The 27,313-nt window shown below is 39.6% G+C and overlaps 1 protein-coding gene across 1 annotated transcript in view; it reads left to right on the plus strand.

Annotated features, from left to right (window-relative positions):
* The window catches only part of SYNE1 (spectrin repeat containing nuclear envelope protein 1), a 456,320-nt gene that overhangs the window by 298,231 nt on the left and 130,776 nt on the right, over positions 1-27,313 (plus strand). Inside the window, exons 94-102 of the mRNA XM_060168000.1 lie at positions 3,090-3,284; positions 5,240-5,413; positions 8,013-8,204; positions 16,570-16,701; positions 17,649-17,758; positions 22,712-22,868; positions 25,781-25,912; positions 26,115-26,270; positions 26,853-27,062. Of these exons, the coding sequence (XP_060023983.1) occupies positions 3,090-3,284; positions 5,240-5,413; positions 8,013-8,204; positions 16,570-16,701; positions 17,649-17,758; positions 22,712-22,868; positions 25,781-25,912; positions 26,115-26,270; positions 26,853-27,062 (1,458 nt within the window). The remainder of the gene's footprint in view (positions 1-3,089; positions 3,285-5,239; positions 5,414-8,012; positions 8,205-16,569; positions 16,702-17,648; positions 17,759-22,711; positions 22,869-25,780; positions 25,913-26,114; positions 26,271-26,852; positions 27,063-27,313) is intronic.

Below are 27,313 nucleotides of genomic sequence, written 5' to 3' on the forward strand. Positions count from 1 at the left end.
GGTAACATGTGAGAATATATTCATAACATTACGGTAGGCAAAGATCTCTTAAATAGGACAGCAAAGGCCCTAACTTTTCCAGTGAATCAAAATACTGATATATTAGACTACAATAAAATGAAGAGCTTCTTTTTATCAAAAGACATCATTAAGGAAGCTTTTACCCGTTAAGGGACAGACACGTCACAAAATGGGAGCAGATATTTGCAATACACAGAACTAAAAGAAACACAGGCATTCCTATCCTGAATATATACACAAGTCCATGCATCAATAAGAAAAGGAAAGACTCCAATAGAAAATGGCTAAAGATTTTTAGCAGGTGGTCACAAAAGACGATCTCCACGTGGCCAAAAAAGCATAGGGAAAAGTGCTTAGTCTAATTAACCGTCAGGGAAATGCAAATTAAAGCTGCAATGAGATACCACTATGAACCTACTAGAAAGGCTTAAATGGACAAGACCCACAAACCAGGTGACAGTGGAATACAATGCAGCGATAAAAAGGGTCAGCTCTTTTTACATGCAACAGTCACAGTCTTGGAGGGAGTGAAAGAAGCCAGACACAGAACAGTACATCAGGAATGATTCCATTTCTGTAGAGCTCGAAAACAGGCAGCAGTGATCTATGACATTTGCAAGCCAGCACCATGGTGATCTCTGGAAAGAAAGGGATGCAGTCCAGGGGGCTTGCGGAGTCCTGGGAATGTTCTGTTTCTTGATCTGGGTGCCAGGAGCCCAGGTATGTGCAGTTTGTGAAAATTCATAGAACTGTACACTTATAGTCTGCACTTTTCTAGATGTATATAATGATTTCAATATAATAGTTTACTTAAACAGCAGTTGGACAGGATGACAACTGATATTAGGGAAAGAAGAGCATTTTTGTTGTTTTATATCTATTAAGAGCCCATTCTGAGGAGGCACTGGGCTTACAGCGCAGCCTACAGTCCTATGGAATAGGTGGGAATTATGCAAGTAGGGGTATATTGGAAACTGTGAAATATTGGCAACTATAAAAGCAATGATTCTTTACTTGGAGTCATGATTGCCCCTCCTGTAGGGGTAGGGCCTGTTTTTCTAACATGTCATTCAAATCCCAAAAAAGAATTCCTCCTGTCAAGATTCCAGCTAAAGAGCAAATCATAAAATACAAAAAATGAGAAATACCAACAGTGTATAATTGTGATAGCTGTTAAGCAGGAAGTAGGGTGCTGGTAAAAGAGAACAACAGAGATTTCTTTTTAGAGTCAGCAGTCAGGAAAGGCCTCTCTGAAGATGTGACAATTAACCTGAGGCTCCAAGGATGAAGAGAACCATCTCACAGAGAGGAAGAAGAGCATTCCAGAGCTTGAGGGAACACCATGTGCAAAGGCCCTGAGGCAGAAAGTGCTGAGGGTCCTGGAGTAACTGAAGAAGGCTGGAATGTAGTAAGCCAGAAGGGAGTGTGGTACAAGGGGCAGGCAGGGGTGAGACCGCACGACTACAGTAAGGAGTTTGGATTTTATTTTACAGGCCAGAAGCCACTAAGTATTTTAAAACAGGGGACTGAGAGGATCTGATTTACCTTTTTAAAAGATCACTCTAATTACTCTGTGAAGAGGGGTTTGGAGAGACAAGAATGTAGACCATGAGAGCGATTCAGATAAGGAGTTTGCGTGACGTAGGTGGGAGCAGAAGAGACATACAAGATACGTTTTGGAGGTGAAAGCAGTTGGATTTGATGCTGGATATGGTGACAGAAGGTGTGAATGACTCCTAGGTCTCAAGCTTAAGCAATGAGAAGGGTGTTACCTTTTACTGAGATGGGGACAACAGAGGAAGAAGCGGCCTTTTACATAAGATGGAGACACCGTGAAATATGTAAGTTGAATATACAAGCCTGAAACTTAGGACAGATATCTGGGTTAGAGATATACCTTTATAAGTGTCAGGGAGGCAGAAATTTTCCTCTACTCTTCTAGGTTCTTCTGGCTGGTCTAAGAATTCAATTGACATGAGACAGATTAACCAGAGAAAATCAAATAAAAGTTTAATAACATGTAAACGTGGGAGAGACCCAGGAAAACTGAGTAACTTGCTGAAATGGTTGAAACTCTCGCCTTAAATACTATCTTCAGCAAAAGACACAGGAGGATGTTGGGGGTAGTGGTTTGAGACTTAAAAGAGGAGGAAGGCCACTCACATAAAGATGGAAAAGCAAATGTTTGGTAAACAAATATTAATTGGGCCATTCAGAGACAGTGGGACACTGAGTGTACTCTGATCTCTTAAGAGTTTCCCTCACCACACCCAGCCCTATTCTTTGCAGATATCTCGATGATAGCTCTATTCCTGTAATAGGTCCCCTTTCTAGATTCTTTAGGTAGTTAGAGGGAAGGTCAGAGTTTTTTCTTGAGTCTTTTGGACCTTGATTGTTTTCAGCTCAAAATAACCTGCATGCCAGAGACATTTTGGGGTGGCAAGTTTTATTCTCCTACTAAGTGTTCCACATTAGGAAGGGTTTAAAGCCTTGGCAGTGGACATCGCCTGGGAGAGCTTGTGAAGAGAGAAAAGGGGCCTGGAAATTAGCCCTGAGAAACTTCAAATTTTAGAGTTGGGGAGAGGAGAAAAATAAGGAGAGGGTAACAGCATAGAAACAGGTGACAAATTTTTCCTGTCTCGTATAATGTGAGTTTGTGATTAAAATGCAGTGCTGTTTCAGACTCAGGGAAGTTTAGAGTGGGAAGAATCATGTTGAGGAAAAAAGTGATGAATTTTATTTTCAACATAGAATTGGAGACTCAAACATCATTGAGCATACCCCCGTCGGATTACAGATGTGCCTGTTGAAAACCAGAAAGATTAATTAACTAGTTCAAATTCACTTAAGTTACCAATACAAATGGTCTTAAAATCAGAAATTTCCTGACATTCAGTCTGGTACTGTCATTTAGAAACTTAGGTTAGTAGGTCCCCTGTTTGTCGGTTAAACGACTTCCAAATGAAGTGTCTTCACTAGTATCGAACGACATGGGACTCAGCTAGTGCCACGATTCCTCAGTGCGAAAAAATACATACACGAGTATGATTCCACAGTCTTCCCCGCAGGCACTGATGGATGAGATTCTCATGCTTCAAGAGGAAATCAGTGAGCTGCAGTCAGCCCTCGCAGAGGAGCTGGTGTCTGACCCCCCAGAGTCCGACCCTTCGGAGCAGCTGCCCTTGCAGTCCACGCTCGCTGTCTTAGCAGAGCGAATGTCCACCATCAAGATGAAGGCATCAGGGAAACGACAGCTTTTGGAGGTAACCAGCCATTCTGAATGTGCCCCTCAGGTCCAGATTAACTCTTAGGGTTATGCTGACAAGTATGTTGGGCTACTTACGTGATCGACATGTTTATTGTTTCCCACTCAGCAGAAGCTGGTATTGTGTGTCCAGGAGGGTCTCGTGAATAGAGCCCTGAGTCAGTGTGGAGCCATGAATGTGTCTTTTCACCCCTTTCTGAGTCATTTCAAGCATGCAAAACTGAGACTGTGGAAAGCTGATACTTGGTAGACAGGAGTCTTATGAGGAGTAATTATAGAAGGTTTGCACGATAGTGTGCTGTGTTTAAATAAGAGCATTTTTATGAATAGTGTTACCAGTACTGTGAAGAATAAATCCTTAGTCACTGTTAGCCAATTCAAGCACATTAATTCATGAAAATATTCTTGCAGTTCTGGTTCTCATGTTACTTAACTTTAATATTATTTAATAGAGAGGTAAATTTTAGTCACGGTAGCAGATGTGTTAAAAATAAGTTATTTTCCTTCTTTGTTGTTGTTTTTCTCTTATCATTCCTGGCCCTGAACGTACACGATGTTCATATTGTTGATCCTATAATTTAAAGTGTCTGTGTCCTTGTATCTCTAGGGTCTAGCAGCTTCTCTGGCAAATAATCATTTATTATATACACTTATTTTATTTAGCTGCTGATTATACCATAATTCAATTAACCATCCCCCTATTGTTGGGTATGTAGGCTGTTTCTAGTTTTACCTGTTATAAAATTAGTCAGACTAGGTATTCATATATTTTCTGGTTTTGGAGAAATTTTGAATCAACGTGTCTGCTCTATTTAATCTCTCTTTTAAACAATTCAATAAAAATTTTAATTAAAAACATAATAATAGATTACTAATAAAATAATTTTTAAAGTAAAGTACTTAGAGTATCTTAAGGATTAACCTCTTAATTCATTAATACTGTCCCCAGTCACTCTATGAAACCGTCATGGAATTCTGAAATAAAGTGATTGGCCTGGATTTTTTTTAAAAAATGAATTATTTGCCATCATTAAAACATCCTTAGAGATCTAACCAAAATTTTTGACTTTTTGCCTTTGCTCAAGAAACTAATAACACTGGACCACCCTTTCCTGTAGGGGATCAGTTACCTGAAACTACATGGTGCTGCCCTTTTAGGTGGACCAGATATGTTCTTCAGTTTTCCATAGACCCCACTACTCTACAGTTTCCTGGACATTGAAGTCAAGTTACCTACTGTCTTACGCCATTGCTTTGTTCTAATCCTTGACCAGTTTCTATCATTCATATTATCTGCCTCGTCCTGTAGATGTATTATTTAAGAACGTTTAACTCTAGGCACACATTAGAATCATTGTAGGAGTTTTTAGGGACTTCCCTGGTGGCGCAGTGGTTAAGAATCCACCTGCCAATGCAGGGGACGCGGGTTCGAGCCCTGGTCCAGGAAGATCCCACATGCCACGGAGCAACTAAGCCCGTGTGCCACAACTACTGAGCCTGCGCTCTAGAGCCCGCGAACCACAACTAGTGAGCCCGCGTGCTACAACTACTGAAGCCTGCGTGCCTAGAGCCCGTGCTCCACAACAAAGAGAAGCCACCGCAATGAGAAGCCCGTGAGCCACAACGAAGAGTAGCCCCCGCTCGCTGCAACTAGAGAAAGCCCAGGCACAGCAACGTGGACCCAGTGCAGCCAAAAATATAAATTAATTAATTAATTAAAAAAAAAAGAATCATTGTAGGAGTTTTTATAAAATACTAATCTTGAGGCTCACCTTCCCAAATTCTCATTTACTAGTCTGTGATGTGGCCTAAACATGGGTTGTTTCATTCTTTTTTTAAGTTTCACAGGTGATTCTGATGTGCACTCAGGCCTGAGAACCGTTGCTGTACTGTGTTGAATCCTGATGATTTTACCTTCGAGTGATTTAGGTTCCATTCTGCTTAATTCATTAGGAGAAGTTCAATGATCAGCTGGAGGAACAGAGACAGGAGCAGGCCCTGCAGAGGTACCGCTGTGAAGCCGATGAGCTGGACCACTGGCTCTCGAGCACTAAGGCCACTCTGGACGTTGCGCTGGGGTCACCCAAGGAGCCCATGGACATGGAGGCCCAGCTGGTGGACTGCCAGGTACAAAAATGTTCTTGAGGGAATATGCCAACGTCACAAGGCACATTTTTTAACTACAGAAGACATAATGGTAACAAAGCTTGGTATGGTTGTATGAGTTTTCACAGCCCGTATACTTTATACATTTAGAGAGTAGAAAAACAATACCTTATTAAAGCTTAAATGAAATCCAGGCTTGGACTTCATCTTTTGAAAAATTTTACCAAGAGTATCTACTCTTTAGAACATTTTCAGCTTCCTGAAGGACCATTCTTAAAGACTATAGATGCCAAAACACGTATGGTATCTATTTGGGTGGCTAATGAGGAATGTAAGTACCCAACGAGAAGAATGAGTATCAGTGAATCGGACTGTGGATAAACACAACAGGAGCTGTCTCTAGGTGGCCTGTTGCAATTTTGGTTCTAATTCAGAAACATTATGTGGAAAACTGGGCAAAATTGTCAGTTATAGGCAGACAGATTGAACACGGGAAGGTTGTCCTCTGGAGGAGAGAATTTCCTTCCTCGATGTGAGGTCTCTAGAAATTAAGGTAAGGGGTAATGGCATCAAGGTTTTTATTGTAAGATTATTTTCTTGCCTCTTCATTATGGAAACTTTCAAGCACACAGATAAGCATAGAGAATAGATGATAAACTCCCATGTACCAATCATAGAATTTCAGAGATTATCAGCATAGTAGACTTTACACATGGGTGAAGTACGTTTTAACTAACTAGCAAGTCTCTAGAAAACCCAGCCTGATCTGCAAGGTTAAATACCCATATGCACAACTTCATATTTCTCCCATTTGGAATCGGAGGAAATAGGCACAAGCCATTAATTATGAATGCCGCTTCTTTTCTTAATACTTCATATGTCATTCTGGTCATCCCTTTTATGATTTGAGATTTTTTTGTCATGTTATTATAATTTGGATTTTTAAATTCTTTGGACAACTTATTTATGTGTATTCGAAGCATCTCTGCCTTGATGGTGGAGAGTAGAGAGCCATGTGCAAGTATTTTCTATTCTTTCTATCATCTTTTCTGAAGTTCCTTTTCTGAAGAGACATGTATTTTTAGCATTCCCTTCTAGCACTCGAAATTACCCATGCACTAGCATTTCAAAATTATGTTTCGTCATTACGCCCATCTCTCCCTTTTGGATGTCTCTATTTTTATAGTTATGCATAAAGTCCATGGTTGAGATAATATATTTCAGGACTTTTCCAAAGTATTGAAATGGTATTTTTTAAAACTCAAAGCATGTGGAATCACACAGGTACACAGCAGTTCCTCAGTCAATTGATTCAAGCCTAATTTAAGCCAGTTGTATAATTATAAGTGTGGCTATCACGTGGAATTAGGGCCCCATTATGACTTTGGGGGCCCTAGGTACTTTGCTTCCATGGGCCTCTTCCTCTGTAAAAATACTAAAAATTATATTTGATTTTACAATTGCTTTGGTACAGAGACTAATATAACCTGGGGTGGTATCATTATATATTAATTGTTATTATCTTCATTTTTTTTTTTCTGATTTTAAAAGAACCTAAAATTAAGACATTTTCTTGTGTCCCCGGAAGTGTTATGGGCTCTCGGCACTGTGTCAGCTGTGCCTGATGGAAGAGACAGTCCTGCACAGAATGATATTAGCTCCACAAACATAGTCCTCAGGAAATCGTCCTTTAAGCCCCACTTCATGAAATATTTCACTTTCCCACTTAGTTCTAGGTTTTAGGATCATACGTTCAGTCCTAGAAGTGGATGGTAGTAATTCCGATTTTGTACAGGGAAATAAAATAGCTTTTCTTATTAATGTCTAATTGAGTATAAATTAGAAAGTGCATTTCAAAGAGTTCAGAGTTAAGGAATATAAAAACAGAACAGTTTTTGTAGAAAATAATATGGTTGTTTGTTTTGCTTGATTATTTTAGTTATTTTTCTTTTTTGGGTTTTGTTTTAAATCGTACTTTGGAAGAGGGGAGACTACTTTCACTTCTTTTCTGGATTTAGCTTCCATTTTAGAAGAAGAAAACCTTGCAGCACTAGAGAGTTGCCACAGAAAGTGAAAGTAAAATTCTTAGGAAAACTTTCAGAAATGTGAGGTTAAAAATATGTTATATAAAAGACAAAAATAATAAAAATCAAGTAAAAAAAGCATCAATCTGGGAAAAAAATCAACCCAAAGAAAAATGTTTTGAAAGAGAGAGTCCTCTTCAAATTGACACAAAAAGGGCTCATCATGTGATGTCTTTACTATTATTAGTCACAAGCATAACAGTCTAACACTAAAATAGTAAAATAATCATAATAATGGGATAACACTAAGGAACGGTCTTTTCTACTTATCTGTTGGCTGTATAAAATGTGCTTTCCATATGTTTTTCATTATGTAATATCTAATCTTAAGAGAAAAATTAGGAAGCTCAAAGAAGTTTTAGAATCTACGTACCATTCTTGAAGGTTGTAAGAAAACTAGGTTAAAAAAAACAAACCAACCTGGAGGCATGATCTTTTGGTGAAAGACTAGTAAAGTGTTGGGTTTCGCTGTGAGACACGGTCTTTGCAGAGACTGGCAGGGTTTGTGAATTTCAGCCTTATTTCTGTTGTTCCAGAACATGCTGGTGGAAATAGAACAGAAGGTGGTGGCCTTATCGGAGCTCTCAGTCCACAATGAAAACCTGCTGCTGGAGGGCAAGGCTCACACAAAGGACGAGGCGGAGCAGCTGTCGGTGAAGCTGAGAACCCTCAAGGAGAGCCTCCTGGAGCTGCAGAGAGCGCTGCACGACAAGCAGCTGCACATCCAGGTGAGGCGCAGCCATGGACGCTGCATCTCTGCACGTGGCCGGTCTGGCCTCTGAGCACGCGACACGTAAAGGGGACAGCTGGGGAATGATACGTTCTTATGTACATACCTGCTTTGCACAGTCTGGCATAGGTTTTCAAATAGGTTTTGTAAGAATTATTTGAATGCAGACACCTGAAAATTGCAGCATAGGAAAAGAAAAGAAAATGAAAATAATTACCAAAATCTATCAAGTACATCATTTTAAAAAATATTTAAACATAGGTCATGGATGAAGATATCCTATGACACTCTTATATTTCTCCTTTATTTCTCCTATATTCTACTTTTCAGATAGACTCTTTATTTAGTGCCCACAACTTCAGACTTGTCGTATATTCCAGGTGAATTGAACCTTTTTACTATCGTGTGATGACCTTAACGTTCCCTAATAGTGATTTTTGTTTTAGATGACTAGAGCTATTTTTGGGTACTATTTGCCTCATATGTCTTTTAATTTTCCTTTGATTTCACCCTTTCTGGGTCCTTATATTTTAAATTTGTTTCTTATAAAGAACATTTAGCTATATTTTGTTGGTTTTAAACATATGTAGTCAGGAAACCTCTGACTTCTGAAGGGCAGGTTTAGTCCATTTAAATGTATTGTGATTATTGATATGTTTGAACTTTTATTCTTATTTTTTGTTTTCTGTTTTTGTCCTGTTCTTTCTATTCTTCTTTCTCCTTTTCAACCTTTGTTTATAAGTGGTTGAATGCTTTTCTTTGTCTTTTTCCTCTACTTTTTAATCATGCATACCTAATAAATTCTAAGTTAATATCTTAATCTGCTTCCAGCTCTATACAAGAAACTTAGAACACATTCACTCAGATTTCTTCCCATGCACCATGCATACTATTATTGTCTAATATTTTGATTTTGTTCTTTTTTAATCTATACAAATTAGAATTATTATTATCTTACACAAAAATTAAGCAACTGTGCGGGTATTCTCTGGTGGTCCAGTAGTTAGGACTCTGTGCTTTCATTGCTGAGTGCATGGGTTCAACCCCTGGTCAGGAAACTAAGATCTCGTGAGCCGTGTAGTCCAGCCAAAATTTAAAAAAAAAAAAAATTAAGCAAAAGTTTATTGAGAAACTACTATGTGCCAGCCACTATTCTATGTGATAGAGTGAAAGAGCATGGGCAGCATCTATCTGTATCTGTATATCTATATATTCCATCTTCAAGGGATTATGTTTGGGAGAGACAGATAGTAATATAAAATTAAGGTGCATTATTATATGCTAAGTTAGAAGATGATAAGAGCTATAGGTGAAATACCCATAAGGCAGGTAGATAAAGGCAAGGCTGGGCGGATTTGCAGTTCTAAACAGGGTGGCCAAGGAAGCCTTCCTCAGGTTACGTTTGAAGGAGTGAGCCATGTGGACATGGAAGGATAGAGTTCCAGGCTCAGGGGGAGGCAAGGGCAAAGACTCCCAGGTGGGCTCCTACCTGGTCTGTTCAGTAAGCCCAACGGCTGGAGTGGAGTGAGCAAGGCGAGAGAGGTCAGACAGGTAACAGGGGCCCAGGGTGCAGAGGACCTTGTAGGCATCGTATGGGCTTTGGCTTTTTGTGCTGGGGGAATTGAGAAGCCATTGGAGTGTTGGGGGACAAAGGAGTGACAAGATCAAATTATAACTGCTGTAGGGGATCAGGGTGGAAGCTGAGAGACCAGTTAGGAGGTTAGAAGTGATGAGGACTTATTAGATTGTGGATAATTGGGAAAGTGAAAACTCTGAGGAACAGAACTGGGGGAAGGAGGGCTAGTTAGGTCAATGGTTTCCTTAGGGATAGGTTAGGTTTGAGATGCGTACTCAACGTTAAGCAGTGGTTGGAATTCAAGAGACAGACCTAGACCGAATCATCAGCCTCTAGATGGTCCTCAAAGGCTTGAGACTCCATGAGTTCACCAAGGGTGTGAGGAGAGATAAAGAGCACCAAGTGCTGGGATGCTCCAGTGTGAAAAGTTTGGAAAACGTGGAGGAGCCCACCAAAAAGAGTAAAAAGGAAACACCAGTGAGGTGGGAAGAAAAGTGAGATTTGGGTTCCTGGAAGACACTTGAGGGTAAGTGAGTTAAAATGAGGACTGAGAACTGACCACTGGATTTAGCAACATGCAGGTCTTCTATGACCCCAACCACAGCTTTTCAGTGAAATAGTGGAGGCAAAAAACCCTCTGAAATGGAAGTGAGACTGGAGAAGGGAGTTGGAGAGGAAGCGTGCAGGAAACTCAGGAGTTTCACTATAAAGAGGAACAGAGGAATGGAATAAACTATAAGAAGTAAGTTAGGAGAAATTTGTTCCATTTTAAGATCAGAGAATAATGACATGTTTACAGGGAGATGGAAACAACTCAGTAGAGGAAAAATGGATGAGAAAGAAGTGAGATTGCCGCAACAGTCTTCTTGTTAGAAGGGAGAAGATGGGATCAAAGGGGAGGGAGTGGTCTTGGAACCAGTATCAGGAGGGAGGGAAACATCTGTATTTGAGTACAGATGCTGGCAGGGGATATGGCACAAATATTATAGTGGGAGCTTAATGAACATTCACTGCGATTGCTTCTGCTTTCTCAGTGTAATAAATTTTTTTGGACTAAACTACGTATTTTCAGTTCTTTGCTAATCATATGATTGTATGATCTGGAACATTAAGCCTAGTCAACAGAAAACTATTAGAAGCAATGGAAGAATTCAGTAAGAAGACTGGCTTATTAAAAAGATGAAATAGAGAACCCATAACTTTCCTGTATAAATAAAAAGTTAGCGAAATAATATACAATAATTTTCCATTTATAACATGAACAAAATATAAAGTATTTGAAATCTTGACATTTTAAAACCCGAGTGATACCAAAAATACCTGAAAAAATAGAGAGAAACTTTATTTTTAGATAGGAATACAGTATCTTAAACATGTCAAATTTTCCTCTACTAAAACATAAATTTAAGTTATTCACAACTAAAATACTAACTGTATATATTTGAAATGTGACAAAATGATACCAGGTTTACCTGGAATAAAATAAACCTGAAAAAAACTGTAAAATTCTGACAGTAAAGAGTTACAAGGGGTTAAATATTCTTATATATTAAAATACAATATTACAATAATTAGTATTGGCACAATAAATGGATGAACAAAAAATTAGAATAAATATTCCCAAAAGAGATCCCAGTATACAAGGGCATTAGATAAATGTTTAAGGTGGCATTTCAAGTCACTGTTTAAAATACGATTCACTGTGTAAATAATAATAAAGTAATAGGGGACTTCCCTGGTGGCGCAGTGTTTAAGAAACCACCTGCTAATGCAGAGGACACGGGTTCAAGCCCTGGCCTGGGAAGATCCCACATGCCGCAGAGCAATTAAGCCCATGCACTGCAACTAATGAAGCCCGTGTACCTAGAGCCGGTGCTCCGCAACAAGAGAAGCCACTGCAATGAGAAGCCCGCACACCGCAACGAAGAGTAGCCCCTGCTCGCCACAACTAGAGAAAGCCCGCATGCAGCAACGAAGACCCAACACAGCCAAAAATAAATAAATTAAATTATAATGAATAAATAAAGTAATAGGCAAGCCACTTGAAATATGATAAACTAGATCCCCTATCCCACTCTTTACAGAAAAAAGTGCATCACAGGTGGATCAAAGATTTAATGTAAAAACTAAATCTAAAACGTTCTGGATGTATGGGTATTTAAAAAAAAAATCTTGGGATCGGAAGGACCTTTGCCAGTGTTCCCCAAACCCAGAATTTTAGTTTCTTTAAAATTACTACATAGAAGTGAGCAAGTTCTGTATGACCAAGAAAATATTAACCAAATTAAATGACATGGACAAATACGGAAGAAACTATGCAATTCACATGACCAGGAATTAATTCCCTTAATTTCCAGAAATCTTCTTGTAAATCAATAAAAAAATAAGAAAAGGTCACCTAATAGAAATATAGACAAAAAATACGAAGAGGTGATTCAAAGGAAAAGAAATACAAATGGCCAATGAACGTATGAAAAAATACTTGAACTCACTATTAGATAAATAAATGCCAATAAAGACAAAATGCAACTTTTCACGTTAAATTCACATACTTTAAAATGCATACACAGTCTGACTTTATGAATTAAAGCAAAAAGTAAAATGTTAAAAGTATTAAAGTTGAACAAAACTAGAAGGATTTTCTAGCTGGGAGAGTATACCACAGTTCACCTAGTTTTATAAAAGTTATTGTCAATCTCACGCGTAATGCTTTTTTTTTCCCCTCATTTTTCCCCCATTGTTGGTGTGTGAATGAACTTCAAGAAACCAAAACAAAGGGAAGGACTTCAAGGTTTCATGTCTGGGATAGTTATCATTTATCAGTCTCCAGTTGTGCCCTATGCCTAGAGGCAGGTAGGAAGGGAAGGGCCAGCCTAATACACAGGCATGTCTAGAGGTTAAAGAGAGGAAGGGTGCTGGTACAGTTGCAAGGCCTCAGGGCCTGGGAAGGGAATATAAATGAGTGAAGCTGACCCAGTCAGGACCTTGGCAAGCTGGTCGCCTGTCAAAGAAGCAGTTGTTACTCAGCTCCAGAATTTACAGGCAGCATTGCTAGATCTTCCAGAGAAAGCATATTTATATCTAAAATTTTCCAGTTTTAAAACGTTGACATTTTATTCTAAAATTTTAAAATAATTTGTGTGCCAAACAAACCTATCCAGAAGCCAGGCCTGGTTCTCGAGCCTTCGCTTTAGAACTGCTGCTCTGACGTCTCCCCCGCCTGGCGCCGCCAGTTACTGAGTAGGTGACTCGGGCAAGATTCTTGAACTTCCCAAAATTTGTCTCACTGATGTTTTCTGATCTGTAAAATAGGGATGATAGTAGTGTTTAACTTTTTAAAAAAATCCTGAGGATTTTCATGCAAGTAGCGCTTACAGGAAGTGCTCCAGTCTCAGTATAATAATAACAGCAACTGTTTGCAGACCGCATTCTTTGGGAGGAAAAACTCCTGACATGCTCTGAGGCCTGGTCTGAGACTGGAAGGCCTGGTGCCCACACCCAGCAGATCCTGGCCGCAGGGATTCTTCACATTGACTAAAGTTCTGACTCTGCCCGCAAGTGTAAGCTTCCCTGGGGATACTGCTGTGTGAAGTGTAAATACAGAAAAATGTGGCACTGTTTGCACTGAAATTGGTCGTTGTTTGTTTTAAAGTATCTATAAATACCATCATCTTTTCGTCTCATGAGTTCCCAGGATATAAAATATTGATTTTCTAAATACAATCGGAGCTGTTGAGATTATTTTTCCAACTGCAGGAATAGAGTCCAGTTTACATTATTATTGCCAGGAAAAGGACTATTTACCCCGGTGTACGGAGTTGATCTAAAATTAACTAATGTTAACTGGGGGGAAAAAAAACTTCCATTGAGTGTGGACGTCAGTGAAGTTGGGTTTGCATAATTCAGGAGAGCTGGAATACCTTCCTAAATCATGTGTGACCATACGCACATAATTCCTCAGTGCTAGTTATCTGTAAAATGGTCACATGTCTTATGGCCATTCTTTTTAACTAATTGGACTTCTAGGCATATCAGTGAATAATCCAGTTAGTTCTCCCCACCCCACCCCAAAATGGTTTCCTTCTCTCTATGACACAGGCATATAATAACATCTCTCGAGTTACATGATGTCTCTCTTTGTAATAAGTTTAAATCATTTTCACACATTATCATTCATCTAAGGAGCAGAGTTCACCCTATATAAATAATGAAATGCTTTATAAACAAGTGTTTTATTTAATGTTAAGCATTCTCCAATCCTCGCTAATGTTCCAAGGAATGTTCCTGGCAAAAATGGTTACTCTTCTAGTATTTCCAAAATAAACAGCTCACATAGCCCCACCGAGGCGGGATCCCTCTGGGTCCCACCTGGGTGGGGCTATGTAATCCACCTTATTTCCTATTCCCTAGATAGGTCAGAAAACTGTTATCAGACCTCAGATACTGTAGTTACCATTATTTTATTCCTTCTGTCAATGCCTTCGTATCCCAAGGGGAAAGGAAAAGGAATTTGAACCGATTCTTAATCATTTTTTGCTTCCTGTGGTCCAAGACTGATGTTTCAAAATGATGAAATCAGCCAGAGAAAAACTGGCTAACTGAAAAACCAAACCTCACCACAGAGAAAATGCGTACTAGGCATCTGTTTTTGATGCTGCATAATTTCCTTTTTTCTAAAGCTGTGGATTCAATTAATCAAATATGAGTCCCCTTCTTAGATTTTGTCTTAGAATCTGAAATGTGTCCGTGCGTGTAGAAGTGGTTAAGTTGTCCTTAAGACCTAAGATTTCAACTGCTGTTTTTCCAAGTACAATTGGCATTTTTCCCCAGTGTGAGGAATTTGAAATCAGAGCTCTCAGTCAGACTATAGTTACCTGCAGAGAAGGGTGAGCTGGGGCCCTGAGGAGTTGCCACGGGAGTCTTCAGGCTGGGCTCTGAAAACAAACCTTTACCGAAGGGCAAAGCAGAGAGGAAGTGGCTAGAGCCCACAAAAGAGAGTTCGCAGGTCAGGACCATGGCCACTGTTTTGTCACTGGGGCTTTGACTAGGGACAGCTTTCAACCTGTTACACTGACTTCTTTGGGGTCATTCTCTACAGGTCCGTTTTGACCTGCTGTTTCCTCCTTGCCTGGAAAAGCCAGGATCTGGGTAGATGGAGCGTTCTCAGATGGGGGAGACTGCTTTATGCAGAAATGTGTGGCCTTCAGTCCTGGAGGAATGCCGGACCACCCCAAACCTCCCACCTTCAGGAAGATCACTGCTTCTCTGGAAGAGGCACTCCTGGGAGGGCGGGGAACGTACTGACCTGGGTGTCACTAGTCACCTGAAGGTCCTGCGAAATGCAAATAACATGTTTTAGGCCAGTGGCACGCCAGTTGTTCTACCTAAACCACCTTCTTTTACTGGGGAGCTGGGTCATCTTAAAGGAAAGCAAGTACCTGTGAGCTAAGGTGGCTCAGAATCTGGAAAGGATGAAATATAAGTAGTACCTATAGGTTTCACTGTTTGCTTCACTGCACTTCAAGCACGGATACAGATGTTGCCAGGTTGACGACCTGGAACATTTTACAGTTTAATTATGAGATTCTATTGGGTAAGACAGAGGGGGAACAGCCCCCATCTATTTCTCTGTAAGAGTTAGCGTACAGTTCTGACAATAAGAGGAAGAGAAGGGTCTTTGTGGGCAGTCAGGCGGGCTGAGCTGGGGTGGCTGTACCCCATTCCGTGGTCAGAGTCGGCAGAGAGGAGCCAGAGGCTGGGGGAGCAGCATCTCCGCAGGACGACTCCTCTATGGAAGCACCCTAAAGAATGTTCCCTTTCTTTGCGCCTGGCCCCGGCCCCTCCCCTTGCTCCAGCCATGCTTGCCCTGTCTCTGCTCTCTCTGAGATGCTAAGTTTCTTTCCCCTACGGCCTTTGCTCCAGCGGTTCCCTAGGCCTGGAGGCCCCTCTCCCAATCTTTGCCAGCACTCCACACATGTTGTCAGCTCTGCAGACGCTTTCCTCCCCAGCCTAAGAAACCCTTGCCCTTCACTTTGCATCCCATTATCTAGTTTCACATTCTTTGTAGCTCTTATCACCATCCCAGCGTATCTTGTTTGTTTATTGTCTGTCTCCCCAGCAGGGCCCTTGTCTGGCTTCTGGGCTGAATACCACCCAATGCCCAAAACAGTGCCTGACACACAGTGGGTACTGATCCGTATTTAGTAAATGAGTCATACCAAAATGGTGTAATTTATCCTTTGACGTATAAATATATGGGAGTAGAAAGGCACTCATTCAGAACTAGTTCCATTCTGATACACCGTATTTTAGGGCCTGTTAAATTCCGTCAGGACAGTCTAGCAGGAAGAATGAACTCCTGCCCGGGTACTAAGTAATTACATTGGCTTTCTCCTTTAGCCATACTTTGTCAAAGCCAGAATGGCAACAGATGGCAGCGGAGTCTAGTCCTGGTGGTGACAGTAAAGGAAATAAGATCTAGAGTTATATTCTCATGGAAAAAATTCCAGAATGATATGTGGTGACCACATCAGTCAGCTAAAAATGCTAGCCTCTAGAGGACAGTTTTTTCCCCTCAGGTGTTTCTGAGTATAATCATCTCCCTCCTGCAAATGCCATAAATTCGGGGGGTTTTGTGTTACCTTTTTTTTTTAATGTGGTCTCATGTCCACGTGGAGCCGCTTTGGTATCATTATTCAGACCACGCTAAAAAGGAGCTGTCACTCTGTTTTGGTTAAGGTCTTCCAGTGGGTAGTATGACTCTTGATTTCTGCCTCGTTTAAAGCAGGGGACAGCCCAAGAGAAGGAGGAGAGCGATGCTGACCTGGCTGCCACTCAGAGCCCCGGCGTTCAGGAATGGCTGGCTCAAGCTCGGACCGCGTGGACCCAACAGCGACAGAGCAGCCTCCAGCAGCAAAAAGTAACGCACTTCCTGACCTTCTCACCTGCAGATAGACCAGACGAACACGAGAGAAATGTTTTAGAAGGACAAGTTCCTTCTGTACTAAAGATAGAATGCCCCTTTATCTTCTCTTTGGACAGAAGTAGGACCTGGCTGTTTCCTTTCCATGTACTTACTTGTGACCACTGGAATGACTGGTCATTTTAAAGTCGGTTCTCAAAGAAAAGCTTGTGCTTAGTTTTAAAACAGTGTAACTCAATTATAATCTGCCCTCTATTTCTAGTCTTGCCTCTATTATAAATAATAAAAACCTCAGAAAGGCCTCTGAGAATTGGTAAATGTCTGAGTTACATGTTTTTAAAAGAAATGAAATTTGCTTTCAGCTCTCAAGTAGATACCATCACAAAATAGGATTGCAAGTTACTGCCAGGTGAAACAAATGAGCTTTGATGACTGAGAAGGATTCCTCAATGATATCTTCACTTTATGGAGAGGGCATATTAAAATATTTTATCAAAGAGTAGAGACATTTATTACAAATAATGAAAAAGTAAAACTGAGGCCATTGATGATCCAATTTATCAAGTGAGTGGGAAACTGAAGAGAGCTGTTGCTCCCAAGGATCTCTTTCAGTTAGAACAAGGCAGTATCGATTTTTGAAAAGTGAAAATGCATTTTGTACCACTTGGGGGCACCATTGCCCAGCAAAAGTTTCTTTTCTCATTGATTTTTTTTTTTTTTTTTCCAAGATTATTCAGAGAGTATCTTTTATCAAAGCCAAAGAAAGCTACAGAAGACTTGGAGACATGTCTGAACAGTTACCTAAACCACACCTTTTGTGTAATGTGCAAACTTAAAAACTTACTACCAAAGTTCTCTGAGAATTTTCTAGACATAGAGCTGTGATTGTAGACAATAATCATAAAGTAACAAAGATGTTTTTATTTGTCCTTTTCCTTGAGCAGGAATTGGAACAGGAATTAGCAGAGCAGAAGAGCCTCCTCCAGTCAGTAGCCAGTCTTGGAGAGGAAATTCTAACCCAACACTCAGCTGCAGAGACTTCTGGTGGTGTTGGGTAGGTTTCTTTCATTCTTTTTTTTTTTAATTCACTAGTTTGTTTTATTCTTTTAGATTCCATGTTTAAGTGATATCATACAGTATTTGTCTTTCTCTGTCTGACTTATTTCACTAAGCATAATACCCTCCAAGTCTATCCATGTTGTTGCAAGTGGAAAACTTTTCATTCTTTTTTATAGCTGAGTAATATTCCATTGTATATATGTACCACATCTTCTTTATCCATTCATCTGTTGATGGACACTTAGGTTGCTTCCATATCTTGGCTACTGTGAATAATGCTGCCATGAACATTGGGGTGCATGTATCTTTTCAGATTAGAGTTTTTATTTTCTTCAAATATATACCCAGGAGTGGAATTGCTGGAACTTATGACAGTTTTATTTTTAGTTTTTTGAGGAACCTCCATACTGTTTTCCACAGTGACTGCACCAATTTACATTCCCACCAGCAGTGTACAACAGTTCCCTTTGCTTCACATCCTTGCCAACATTTGTTATTTGTGGTCTTTTTGATGATAGCCATTCTGACAGGTGTGAGGTGATACCTAACTGTGGTTTTGATTTACATTTCTCTGATGACAGCTTACTGTTCTCTTCTTGTCGCTGTTTTCCTAACATTTGAAGAAATGTAAACATCTCACTCAAAATTTTATTTTGAACATCTGCAAAAATTTAATCATTTTGTTTTCACTTTATGATGTTACATTTACTTGCATTTTGAACATTTTGTTGTGCAGCATGAGTATAGCTAGTAATTATAACGGCTAACTTGCTTACCCTCTTTCCACTACGCTTAGCATTTCTGTCTATAGAAGATGCTAAGTTCATTTTTAAAATCAAATAAGAAATGCATTATAAAATTAGATTCATGATATTTCTAACTGAATAATTATATCTAACTGCAAAACATTTTCCCTGCCAGAGCTAATCTTCCCCTAATATCATTCTGAAAAATAAATATATGTGCCTTCTAAGTATCTTGAGTTTTCTTGATGATCTGTTTCTACAGTTTCTGTATATAAAGTCATTGAGCTTTGAGTCCTGGTTTGGAGTAGAGACTGAAAGTCTTTTACACAGGAAAGTAAAGTGTTGAAGAAAAATTAAGGGAAGTGGAGAATTTTCAGGTTGAAGATTCTGGTTTAAAAGGTAGGAAGGAAAATAAACTGAAGAAGAGTGGAAGTGTCCCTGTATTTTGAGGCAGGTCTGGGTTTTATTCCAGTTCTGTATTTGTCACCATGGAAAAGTAACTCAACTCTGAGACTTTGTTTGCTTATCAATAGAATTAGAGTAATAATTGACTACCGTCATCACAGAAGGGCTGTGCTGTGAACATTGTGAATGTCAACTGAAAGGATATATAGGAGAAGTATCTTTAAAATCTAAAACATTAAAAAAAAAACTTTCAGCGAAACCTCTGTGTTCATGCAATGCCAACGGTTGAAATTTAGCAGCATCCTTTGACAACCATCATGTGTCAAAGAGCTTTAACTCCATGGCCTCCAGTGTTTTCATTTCTGAACATTTGTTTGGAGGAAATACATGGTATAAAGATGACTTTTGAAATATTATTTATAATACCAAATAATTTAAAAAGGCAGAAATGCCTATTAAAAAAAAGGCCTAAGAAAAATTTTATACCTATATAATCTTAACAAAAAATTATGTAACAATATCAGAAAATGTATATGTGGTCCTAAGTAAAAAATGTGATATAAAATTGAATGTATAGTACATGTATGAGTAAGAACCAGAGTAGATGTGGATGATCAAAGGTAACTTTGGCGAGGGTAGATTTGGAGATTTTTCTTTCCTTTTTTTTTTAAGGTTATTCAGTTTGACATAAAGTTGCTGACATATGACATGCGTGTTGACTATATATGTATATACATATAAGAAATAGGAAGATATTCAAGGAAAGAAAAACAAAAAGCAGTAAAAATATTGATACAACTAATAAATATCAATTTAAAAGAATAGGAATGAATACATAAAATAGGAATGAATAACATCTATGGTCAGGAATTCCATTAAAATAACCCTAATACTGTACACATTGTGTTAAAATATAATGGGGTTTTAAAAGTCTCTGTTGTCCTCAGGCTTAAAAATGCTGATAAGGCCATAAACATGTGTCTGTATAAATCTAAAACGAGGAACTCTGTTTCGACTCTGAGTAGAGACTTGCCTTCACTTTGCATTTTCTTTTCTGTTCCCAGTTCTTCTAAGATGTTTCTTCATCCCTCATAGTTTTCTGAATATTTTTGCCAAACTCTGTTTTTACGAAGAACACATCCACACATTGCCTCCTCATTGTATGTAGAGTCACGAGAAGCAGCGGTAGGAATATTCTGCAACTTTCTTGCCATGATTTTCTTTTCTTTCCTTGGCCTTTAGCTTTGGAAAGGAGCCAAATGAAAGACAAACAGCTATAAATTGCGCGTTCAAATATAAAAATATTTTAAAGAGAAATTTGCAGTGCAGTACTGGCGTTCTGTAGAACATTTACTCCAAATACTTACACATTCTTTAATTTTTATACAAAATCTTTAGAAAAATCTCCTTTAAATCTAGTTGATGACAGAGCAGCCGTGCCTTTTGGTAAATACACCGAGCAAACAAACAACCATCAATTAAACGCTATCCAGAAGTCAAAAGAAAAATATATGTATATATTTTTAAAAGAACAGAATAACGTTGCTAGGGAAAAACTTTATATAGTCAGCCTTCAACATATTAGCTGATTTTCTAAGACTATCAAGTGTGAATTGGTTTATGTCAGAAAATCCCTGTGGGATGGGCATGGTTTGCTTCATGGCTACAAATTTAACAAATAAGGAATAAGTACTATGTGACGTGGAGGAGTCCTTGATGGAGGAGTCCTTCCAAGATCACTAAGGAAACTCAACTGGAAATTAATTGATATAAATATCAAAGGAAAAGAAGAATATTTTCTATGGGAAACGAAAGGCTGTGTTCTTATTTAATTTGCTGGTGGCATTATATATGTGTCAATGCTTAAACATAAGAATATATACATATTAAATATCCCCAGGAGTTTTTTTTTTTTTTTTTCCTTTTTTGGCCACACGGCTTGCGGGATCTTAGTTCCCTGACCAGGGATTGCACCCAAGCCCTTTGCACTGAAAGCGGAGTCCTAACCACTGGACCGCCAAGGAATTCCCAGATATCCCCAGGTTTTATACTAAATTGTTATGCAAATATAAATGAATTAAAAGTGACGCACTGCAGTCCACCACCCCAAAAAACAGCACAATAAAGAAATTTAATTTCAGAAGAATTTTAAAACTTGTTTTTTATTTAAAATGCTTTTTAAAAAGCAGAAAAATCCTTAGGGAATTCCTTGGCAGTCCAGTGGTTAGGACTCTGTACTCTCACTGCCGAGGGCCCAGGTTTTATCCCTGGTCAGGGAACTAAGATCCCACAAGCCGTGGGATGAGGCCAAAGGAAAAAAAAAAAAAAAAAAAAAAAGGCAGAAAAATCCAGAGACTAATATAGCAAAATTAGAGGTATCAATTTTATTTTGATATTTTTTCACTCAGCATTACTTTTTTAGATCAATCCATGTTGATACATATAGATCTAGTTTTTTCATTTTAACTGCTTAACAGTATTTTAACTTGTAACTATAACAACTTACCCATTTTCTTATTGATGGGCCTTTATATTGTTGCCATTTTTGTTTGTTTGTTTTTTGCTATTACTAGCATTGTTGAACTTAACCTCTTAACATGTCTTTAAGTGTGCAGGTAAGAAAGATTCTGTTATATCCTAGAAGTAGAAGTGCTGCATCATAGCCTTATAGATAATTTTTTAAGGTTTACTTCAACAGACCTACCTAAAGAAACTATTGTATTCAATGCTTATTCTGAAAAGAATTGGCTTTGGGGTAGTGTATAGTATTATTCTGCCAATGAACTGGTTATTTTTTTTCTTCACTTGAGCAAAAGTTTCCATCAACGTAATAGTAATGGCTATCTAGTATGGCTTTCGGCTGGTTCTAGTTAGGACTTCAAAACCCCTGACAAACTAGGACCTATTGGAACTTGGGTCCCCCAGGTTCTTATCATTGCCATTACCATTATCATTAGGCCGCATTGACTCAGTGGCTGTTTTTGACCAGATAGGGTCATAGGCATTATGCATATCTTCTCTAAATTTAATTCTCATACTTCTGCAAGATAGGTACTATCTTCATTTTAAAGATGAGAAGATTGGACTCCCCTGGCGATCCAGTGGTTAAGACTCCACGCTTCCAATGCAGGGGGCCGGGGTTCGATCCCTGGTCGGTGAACTAAGATCCCACGTGCCGCACGGCACAGCCAAAAGGATAAAAAAAAATAAAGATGAGGAAATTGAGGCTCTGAGAAGTGAAGTGACTTACTCAAAGTCACAAATCTCATGTGCTGGAACAGGGAACCCAGATCTGTCTCACCCCCAGAGCCATAGTCTCAGATGCTACCTTATGCCTCTCTTTAAGGATGATCCTTCCACATTCTGTACTCCTATTGCATGTCCTGAAACCTGTTCTGTAGTATTTTCCTTGGACTCAGGGTGAAAACTCTCAATAGACTAGGCAGCATTTTTAGGGCTTTTGAATCAGTTTGTGGGCTATTTGTCAAAGGATACAAGTCTTATCGTCTGCTTTCTGGTCCTAAAAGTTACAGTTATTTTTATCTTTAATGCTGAGCTGTTTTCAGTGTATTTTTTTAATTATTATGCTTATGGTTCAATTATATGAGTAAGAATATACTTGCTTTACTATTAGTCTCAAGGTTTCTATTTTAATTTATATTTTTAAAGTATAAGCTAATGACTGAAATAATCTGGTTGCAATTTTAGAAGCCAGATCTAGTACACATAATAAATTACCTAGAACTTATTGCCTTTTTACGCACATTGTAAACTTAGATTATTTATTCTTCTAATAGCGAAAAACCTGATGTGTTATCCCAGGAGTTGGGGATGGAAGGGCAGAAATCACCTGCTGAAGACCAGATGAGAATGAAATGGGAAAGCCTCCATCAGGAATTTAGCACCAAGCAGAAACTGCTTCAGAATGTTCTGCAACACGAACAAGAGCAAGTGGTATCGAACATTTTGCTTTTACATATTAACTAATATAAAAGATGTACAGCTTATGCTATGGGAGTGAATATAACTGTGCAACAACCTATATTTCATTATCAATTCCAAAAAAGACATAAAAAAATTACTCATCCTACACTCTTCTTAACAAGCCTGTTTCACATATCCCTTTATAATGATATGTGGAAGTTTATTTGACTTCTAGATACTGTTTTCCTCAGAGAAGATTAATATCTGATGACTCGTTAGCGTAAACCATTAAGTTTCAAATGGACCCCCCCTTTTTTCCCACAACTTTGAAAATTAAGGATGCAAATTAAGGATATACACATCCAGACCAAAAAAAAAAAAAAAGCTACAAATTTGTCAGTAAGTTATCAAGTTATCTTATTGTCTTTTGCTACTTCCAGTATTTAATCATTTCAGAAGATCTTACTGGGAAACACACTGGGACCCCAGTGGAGCTAAAGGGAGAGGAATTCAGGGGTCAGTTACAGTGGTCACTGGCCCATCTGTAGGCTGGTTCCCAAGATGGGTGGGTACTCGTGATGTTGGACTTGGTTCCAACAAGCAAGCCAAATCCAGTGGAATTAAATATAGCAATAGAAGGTTCCAGATAGATAATAGCTATGAGTTCACCCTAAGCAGAAGCCTGAGAACAACAGAGAGTCAGAGGGATTCACCCCTTAAGAGCTAGTCAGAGAAGCCTGTGATGCTCACCACAGCTGTGGCCCAGCAGGATGCTGGAGATAGAAGCCTAGCCCAGGTCCTGGGTCAGCCCTGCTCTGGCCGTCCCACCACGGAGGTATCATCAGAGCAAGTTCTAAGACCTTCACTGTGGATCTGGGGAAGCTGCTGTTTTCACTGCTCTGCTCCGGACTAGCTTAGGAGCTGGGAGAGGCTGACCCCGGAAGAGAAAGGGTATCAATAATTACAGAGGAGGGAAAGGCAGGAGCTGACAAAGCAGGCACTGTAGGGCAGGTACACCTTGCCAGGATCACCTGAAAGGGGGATGTCTAAAGGTGCCCCATCTGCTGAGAGCCGTGCGTAAGTCGTACAGAGCCATTCACCTCTGTCTCCGTTTACAGCCTCTTGTGGCATTCACACCTTCTCACTCCCTGGCCAGGGCCTTCTTTGCCTCTGTCCACAGGACCATCACCAGCTCTGGCCCTGGAGAATAGAAAGCCCTCCCTTTCCAGAGGCAGTTGTCTCGAAATCATACTCCACCCTGGTACACAGGGCCCTTATAACGTTTGCATGGACCTCCTACCTGTGTTTGAATGAATCCTTCTTCACACCCCGATCAAACATTCCTCAGACTCATGGCTTGAGTTCTTGATTGCCGACGTAGATCTCCTGGACCTCAGAACAGCACTGTTCATGTTATAGGATTTCCCCATTCCTTTGTCTGTAAGTGGTATTTACAGTCCTAAATGGTGGACTGCAGCCTTTTCTGACTCTCCTAAGTCAGATAAATCTGGGATATTTCTAGTCACATTCCATGCTTACTTACTACTATTCATTCGTGAAATGCCCGACCCCTGATTCTGCCTCTTGTCCATTCAGCTTAAACACTTGCATGGGTCACCCATCCAGCATTGCTGACCTGGACGTCTCCACCATACCTGCTCTCATCTGGGAGAGCTGCTTTTTCTCTCAGTGCCCTGTCAGCACTTTCTTCTCTTTGGTGAGAAGAGGTGAGAGAAAAGTACAGGAAGAAGTAGTCCGGCTGTGAGTTTCCAGAAAGAAAGGGAATGATCTATTAGGAACATATTTTGTGTTCTAGGTGTTAACATAACAATGCTGTGGTGAGGTTGACATTACCTCTCTTCATAGATCAGTCAGCTAAGGCTTGGAGAGATTAGATAATTTCTCAGGGTCTTGTGACTAAGAAGAGGCTGAACTGGGATGGAGATGCAGGTCTGTTTAACTCCGAAGTCCCTCATTTTTCATGTTACCTTACTGACAATTTTGTACACTTGGATGATATACTTAACTAATCTCAAGTGTAAAAACAGGCACTTTTTTTTTTTTTTTTTGCCTCAAGTTCATTAGGTCAAAAGGCATCAGTCTTTCAGAGCAATGTTTCTTTGTTCACTTCCACTGTATTTAGCATCTCTGCAGAACACCTGGCCTCAGGATGAGATATGGCTTCTGCTCCTAGGAACCTGTAACCCAACTAAGGAAATACTTGAGACATTTCTGACAAATTAAGCAGCTGGGGAGGCTCCATTAGCAGGAATTAAAAAGGAAACAAAAGTTAAAAAAAAAAAAAAAGTGGAAAGTGGCTAGAAGAGGTGTGGAATTTAAGGCAGTGGATTATAAAGAGATGCTGGGTGGTGAGCATCCAGCCACAGTGGGGAATGAGCCTGGCATGTGTAGAGGATAATGAGTTAATCAGCCTGAAAAGTAAGGGCAAGATGAGGTGTTCTAAAAAATTACAGGACACTGAGTTTGAGCAGAAACATCATTAAAACGTTTGAGTGCGAGGCCATATCATAGTCCTTACTGGGGAGACATTGTGTTTGCCTAAAAGAGTTTAGGGGGGAAGTAAAGGAATCATGAAAGCAAAGGGATCAGTCTAGTTCTGGTATTTCGGCTGAATTATTTCATCATGGGTTGTGCTAAAACCAAGATTAAGTTGAGAGGAAGGCTATGATAAGAATTCAGGCATTTTTTCCCACTATTTTCTTTTCTCTCTTTCTTTTTTTCTCGGTCCATCAGGGAAACATTGCCATTGCTGAATCTGGTCATCATGTTTAGTGGACATGGTGTGTTGTAAGGTGGTTTTTCTCCAGCAGAGGTTTCCATAAACACAGTTCTCCCAGCATCTGCTTCAGTGTTCATTTCTAAATGAGAACACCTGGATAGAGTACAACTGGTCCTAACTAAGCTCTCCTGTCTGCCTACAGCTTTACAGCAGGCCAAATCGGCTCCTGTCTGGCATGCCACTGTACAAAGGGGACGGACAGGCCCAGGATAAATCCGCGGTGACGTCTTTGCTGGATGGATTGAACCAGGCCTTCGAGGAGGTTTCAGCCCAGGTAGGGTGGTGCGCTTGGTCTCCTTGTGGATCTGGGATCCCAGGGGGTTGCTCCACCCCAGGGCATGAGCTGTTGAGACCCAGTGCTAGTGATTAGCCCCGGAAAGGCAGAGCCACTGGACCCCAGCATCTCATCCTGGTATTTTTTCTTTGATTCCTCAAAACACTGTAATTAATCCTTTGTTCCTTCCTTTTTTTCTCAGGGTGGAGGGACAAAGAGGCAGAACACTGACTTGGAACAGAAGCTATACGACGGGGTCTCGGCTACCTCTACGTGGCTGGATGATGTAGAGGATCGCTTATTTGCTGCCACAGCGCTTCTACCAGCAGAGGCGGAAACTTGCCTCTTTAACCAAGAGGTAAGCTTGGCAGCCCGTGTCTGTGGGTGTATGACATTACGCGGTACTTGAAATGCTGACATCGGATAATTAATGTTACGTGTAAAGAAGGTCAAGCATAAAACAGTTCTAATAAGGGACAAATGAGGTGTATTTCCAAGCAACATAATGCAGAAAAGAATTGCCTAAATATAAAAAGCTGTCAAAGATATTTATGTTGTGTAGTTTTATTCTTTGTCTTGTGTATGTAGGAGGTGGAAGAAACTGAGGACTCCGTGGGAACCCTGTTGTATATTGCAAAGCTTCCCCATGTGAAACACAGACTAAAAATAAGAATTATGAATTTCTAAATGGCACTTTAGAAAACTCATCTTTTCACCAAATATTATATATTAGTATTAGCAAACGATGTGAAGTTTCTGAGGAAAATAACAGTAACTTGCCTAATATTTACAGAAGTGTATGAAGTGGTCCAACTTGCCTTAGATGTAATTATCACTGAGCAGTATGAGAGATATAGTGGACTTCCTATGAGGAAATGACTCGATTTGTATGTAAATTCATGGATCTAAACATTGAAATGCACTTTCTTATCAACCCCAGACTCTTGCCAAAGATATTAAGGAAATGTCTGAAGAAATGGATAAGAACAAGAACTTGTTTTCCCAAGCCTTTCCAGAGAATGGTGATAACCGAGATGTTATCGAAGACACTTTGGGTTGTCTTTTGGGCAGATTGTCTTTGTTAGACTCAGTAGTAAATCAACGATGTCATCAGATGAAGGAAAGACTTCAGCAAATACTAAATTTCCAGGTAAGACATTATCAAGAGATGTTTCACCATTTTCCAGCTACCTTCAACAATAAACAGGATCTTATCGAGGTATGATATAGACCTACCTATATACCTATCAAGGTATATAGATATAGACCTACCTTTTATATAGATATAGACCTACCTTTTATATAGATATAGACCTACGTTTTTTTTCAAAGGTACATAGGGCAAGAACATTACAGAAAAACAAGGGGGTTGAACTCAAGGAATAGAAAACAAAGTTTGAT

This window comes from Lagenorhynchus albirostris, chromosome 12, assembly GCF_949774975.1.
Source record: "Lagenorhynchus albirostris chromosome 12, mLagAlb1.1, whole genome shotgun sequence".
Taxonomy (NCBI): domain Eukaryota; kingdom Metazoa; phylum Chordata; class Mammalia; order Artiodactyla; family Delphinidae; genus Lagenorhynchus; species Lagenorhynchus albirostris.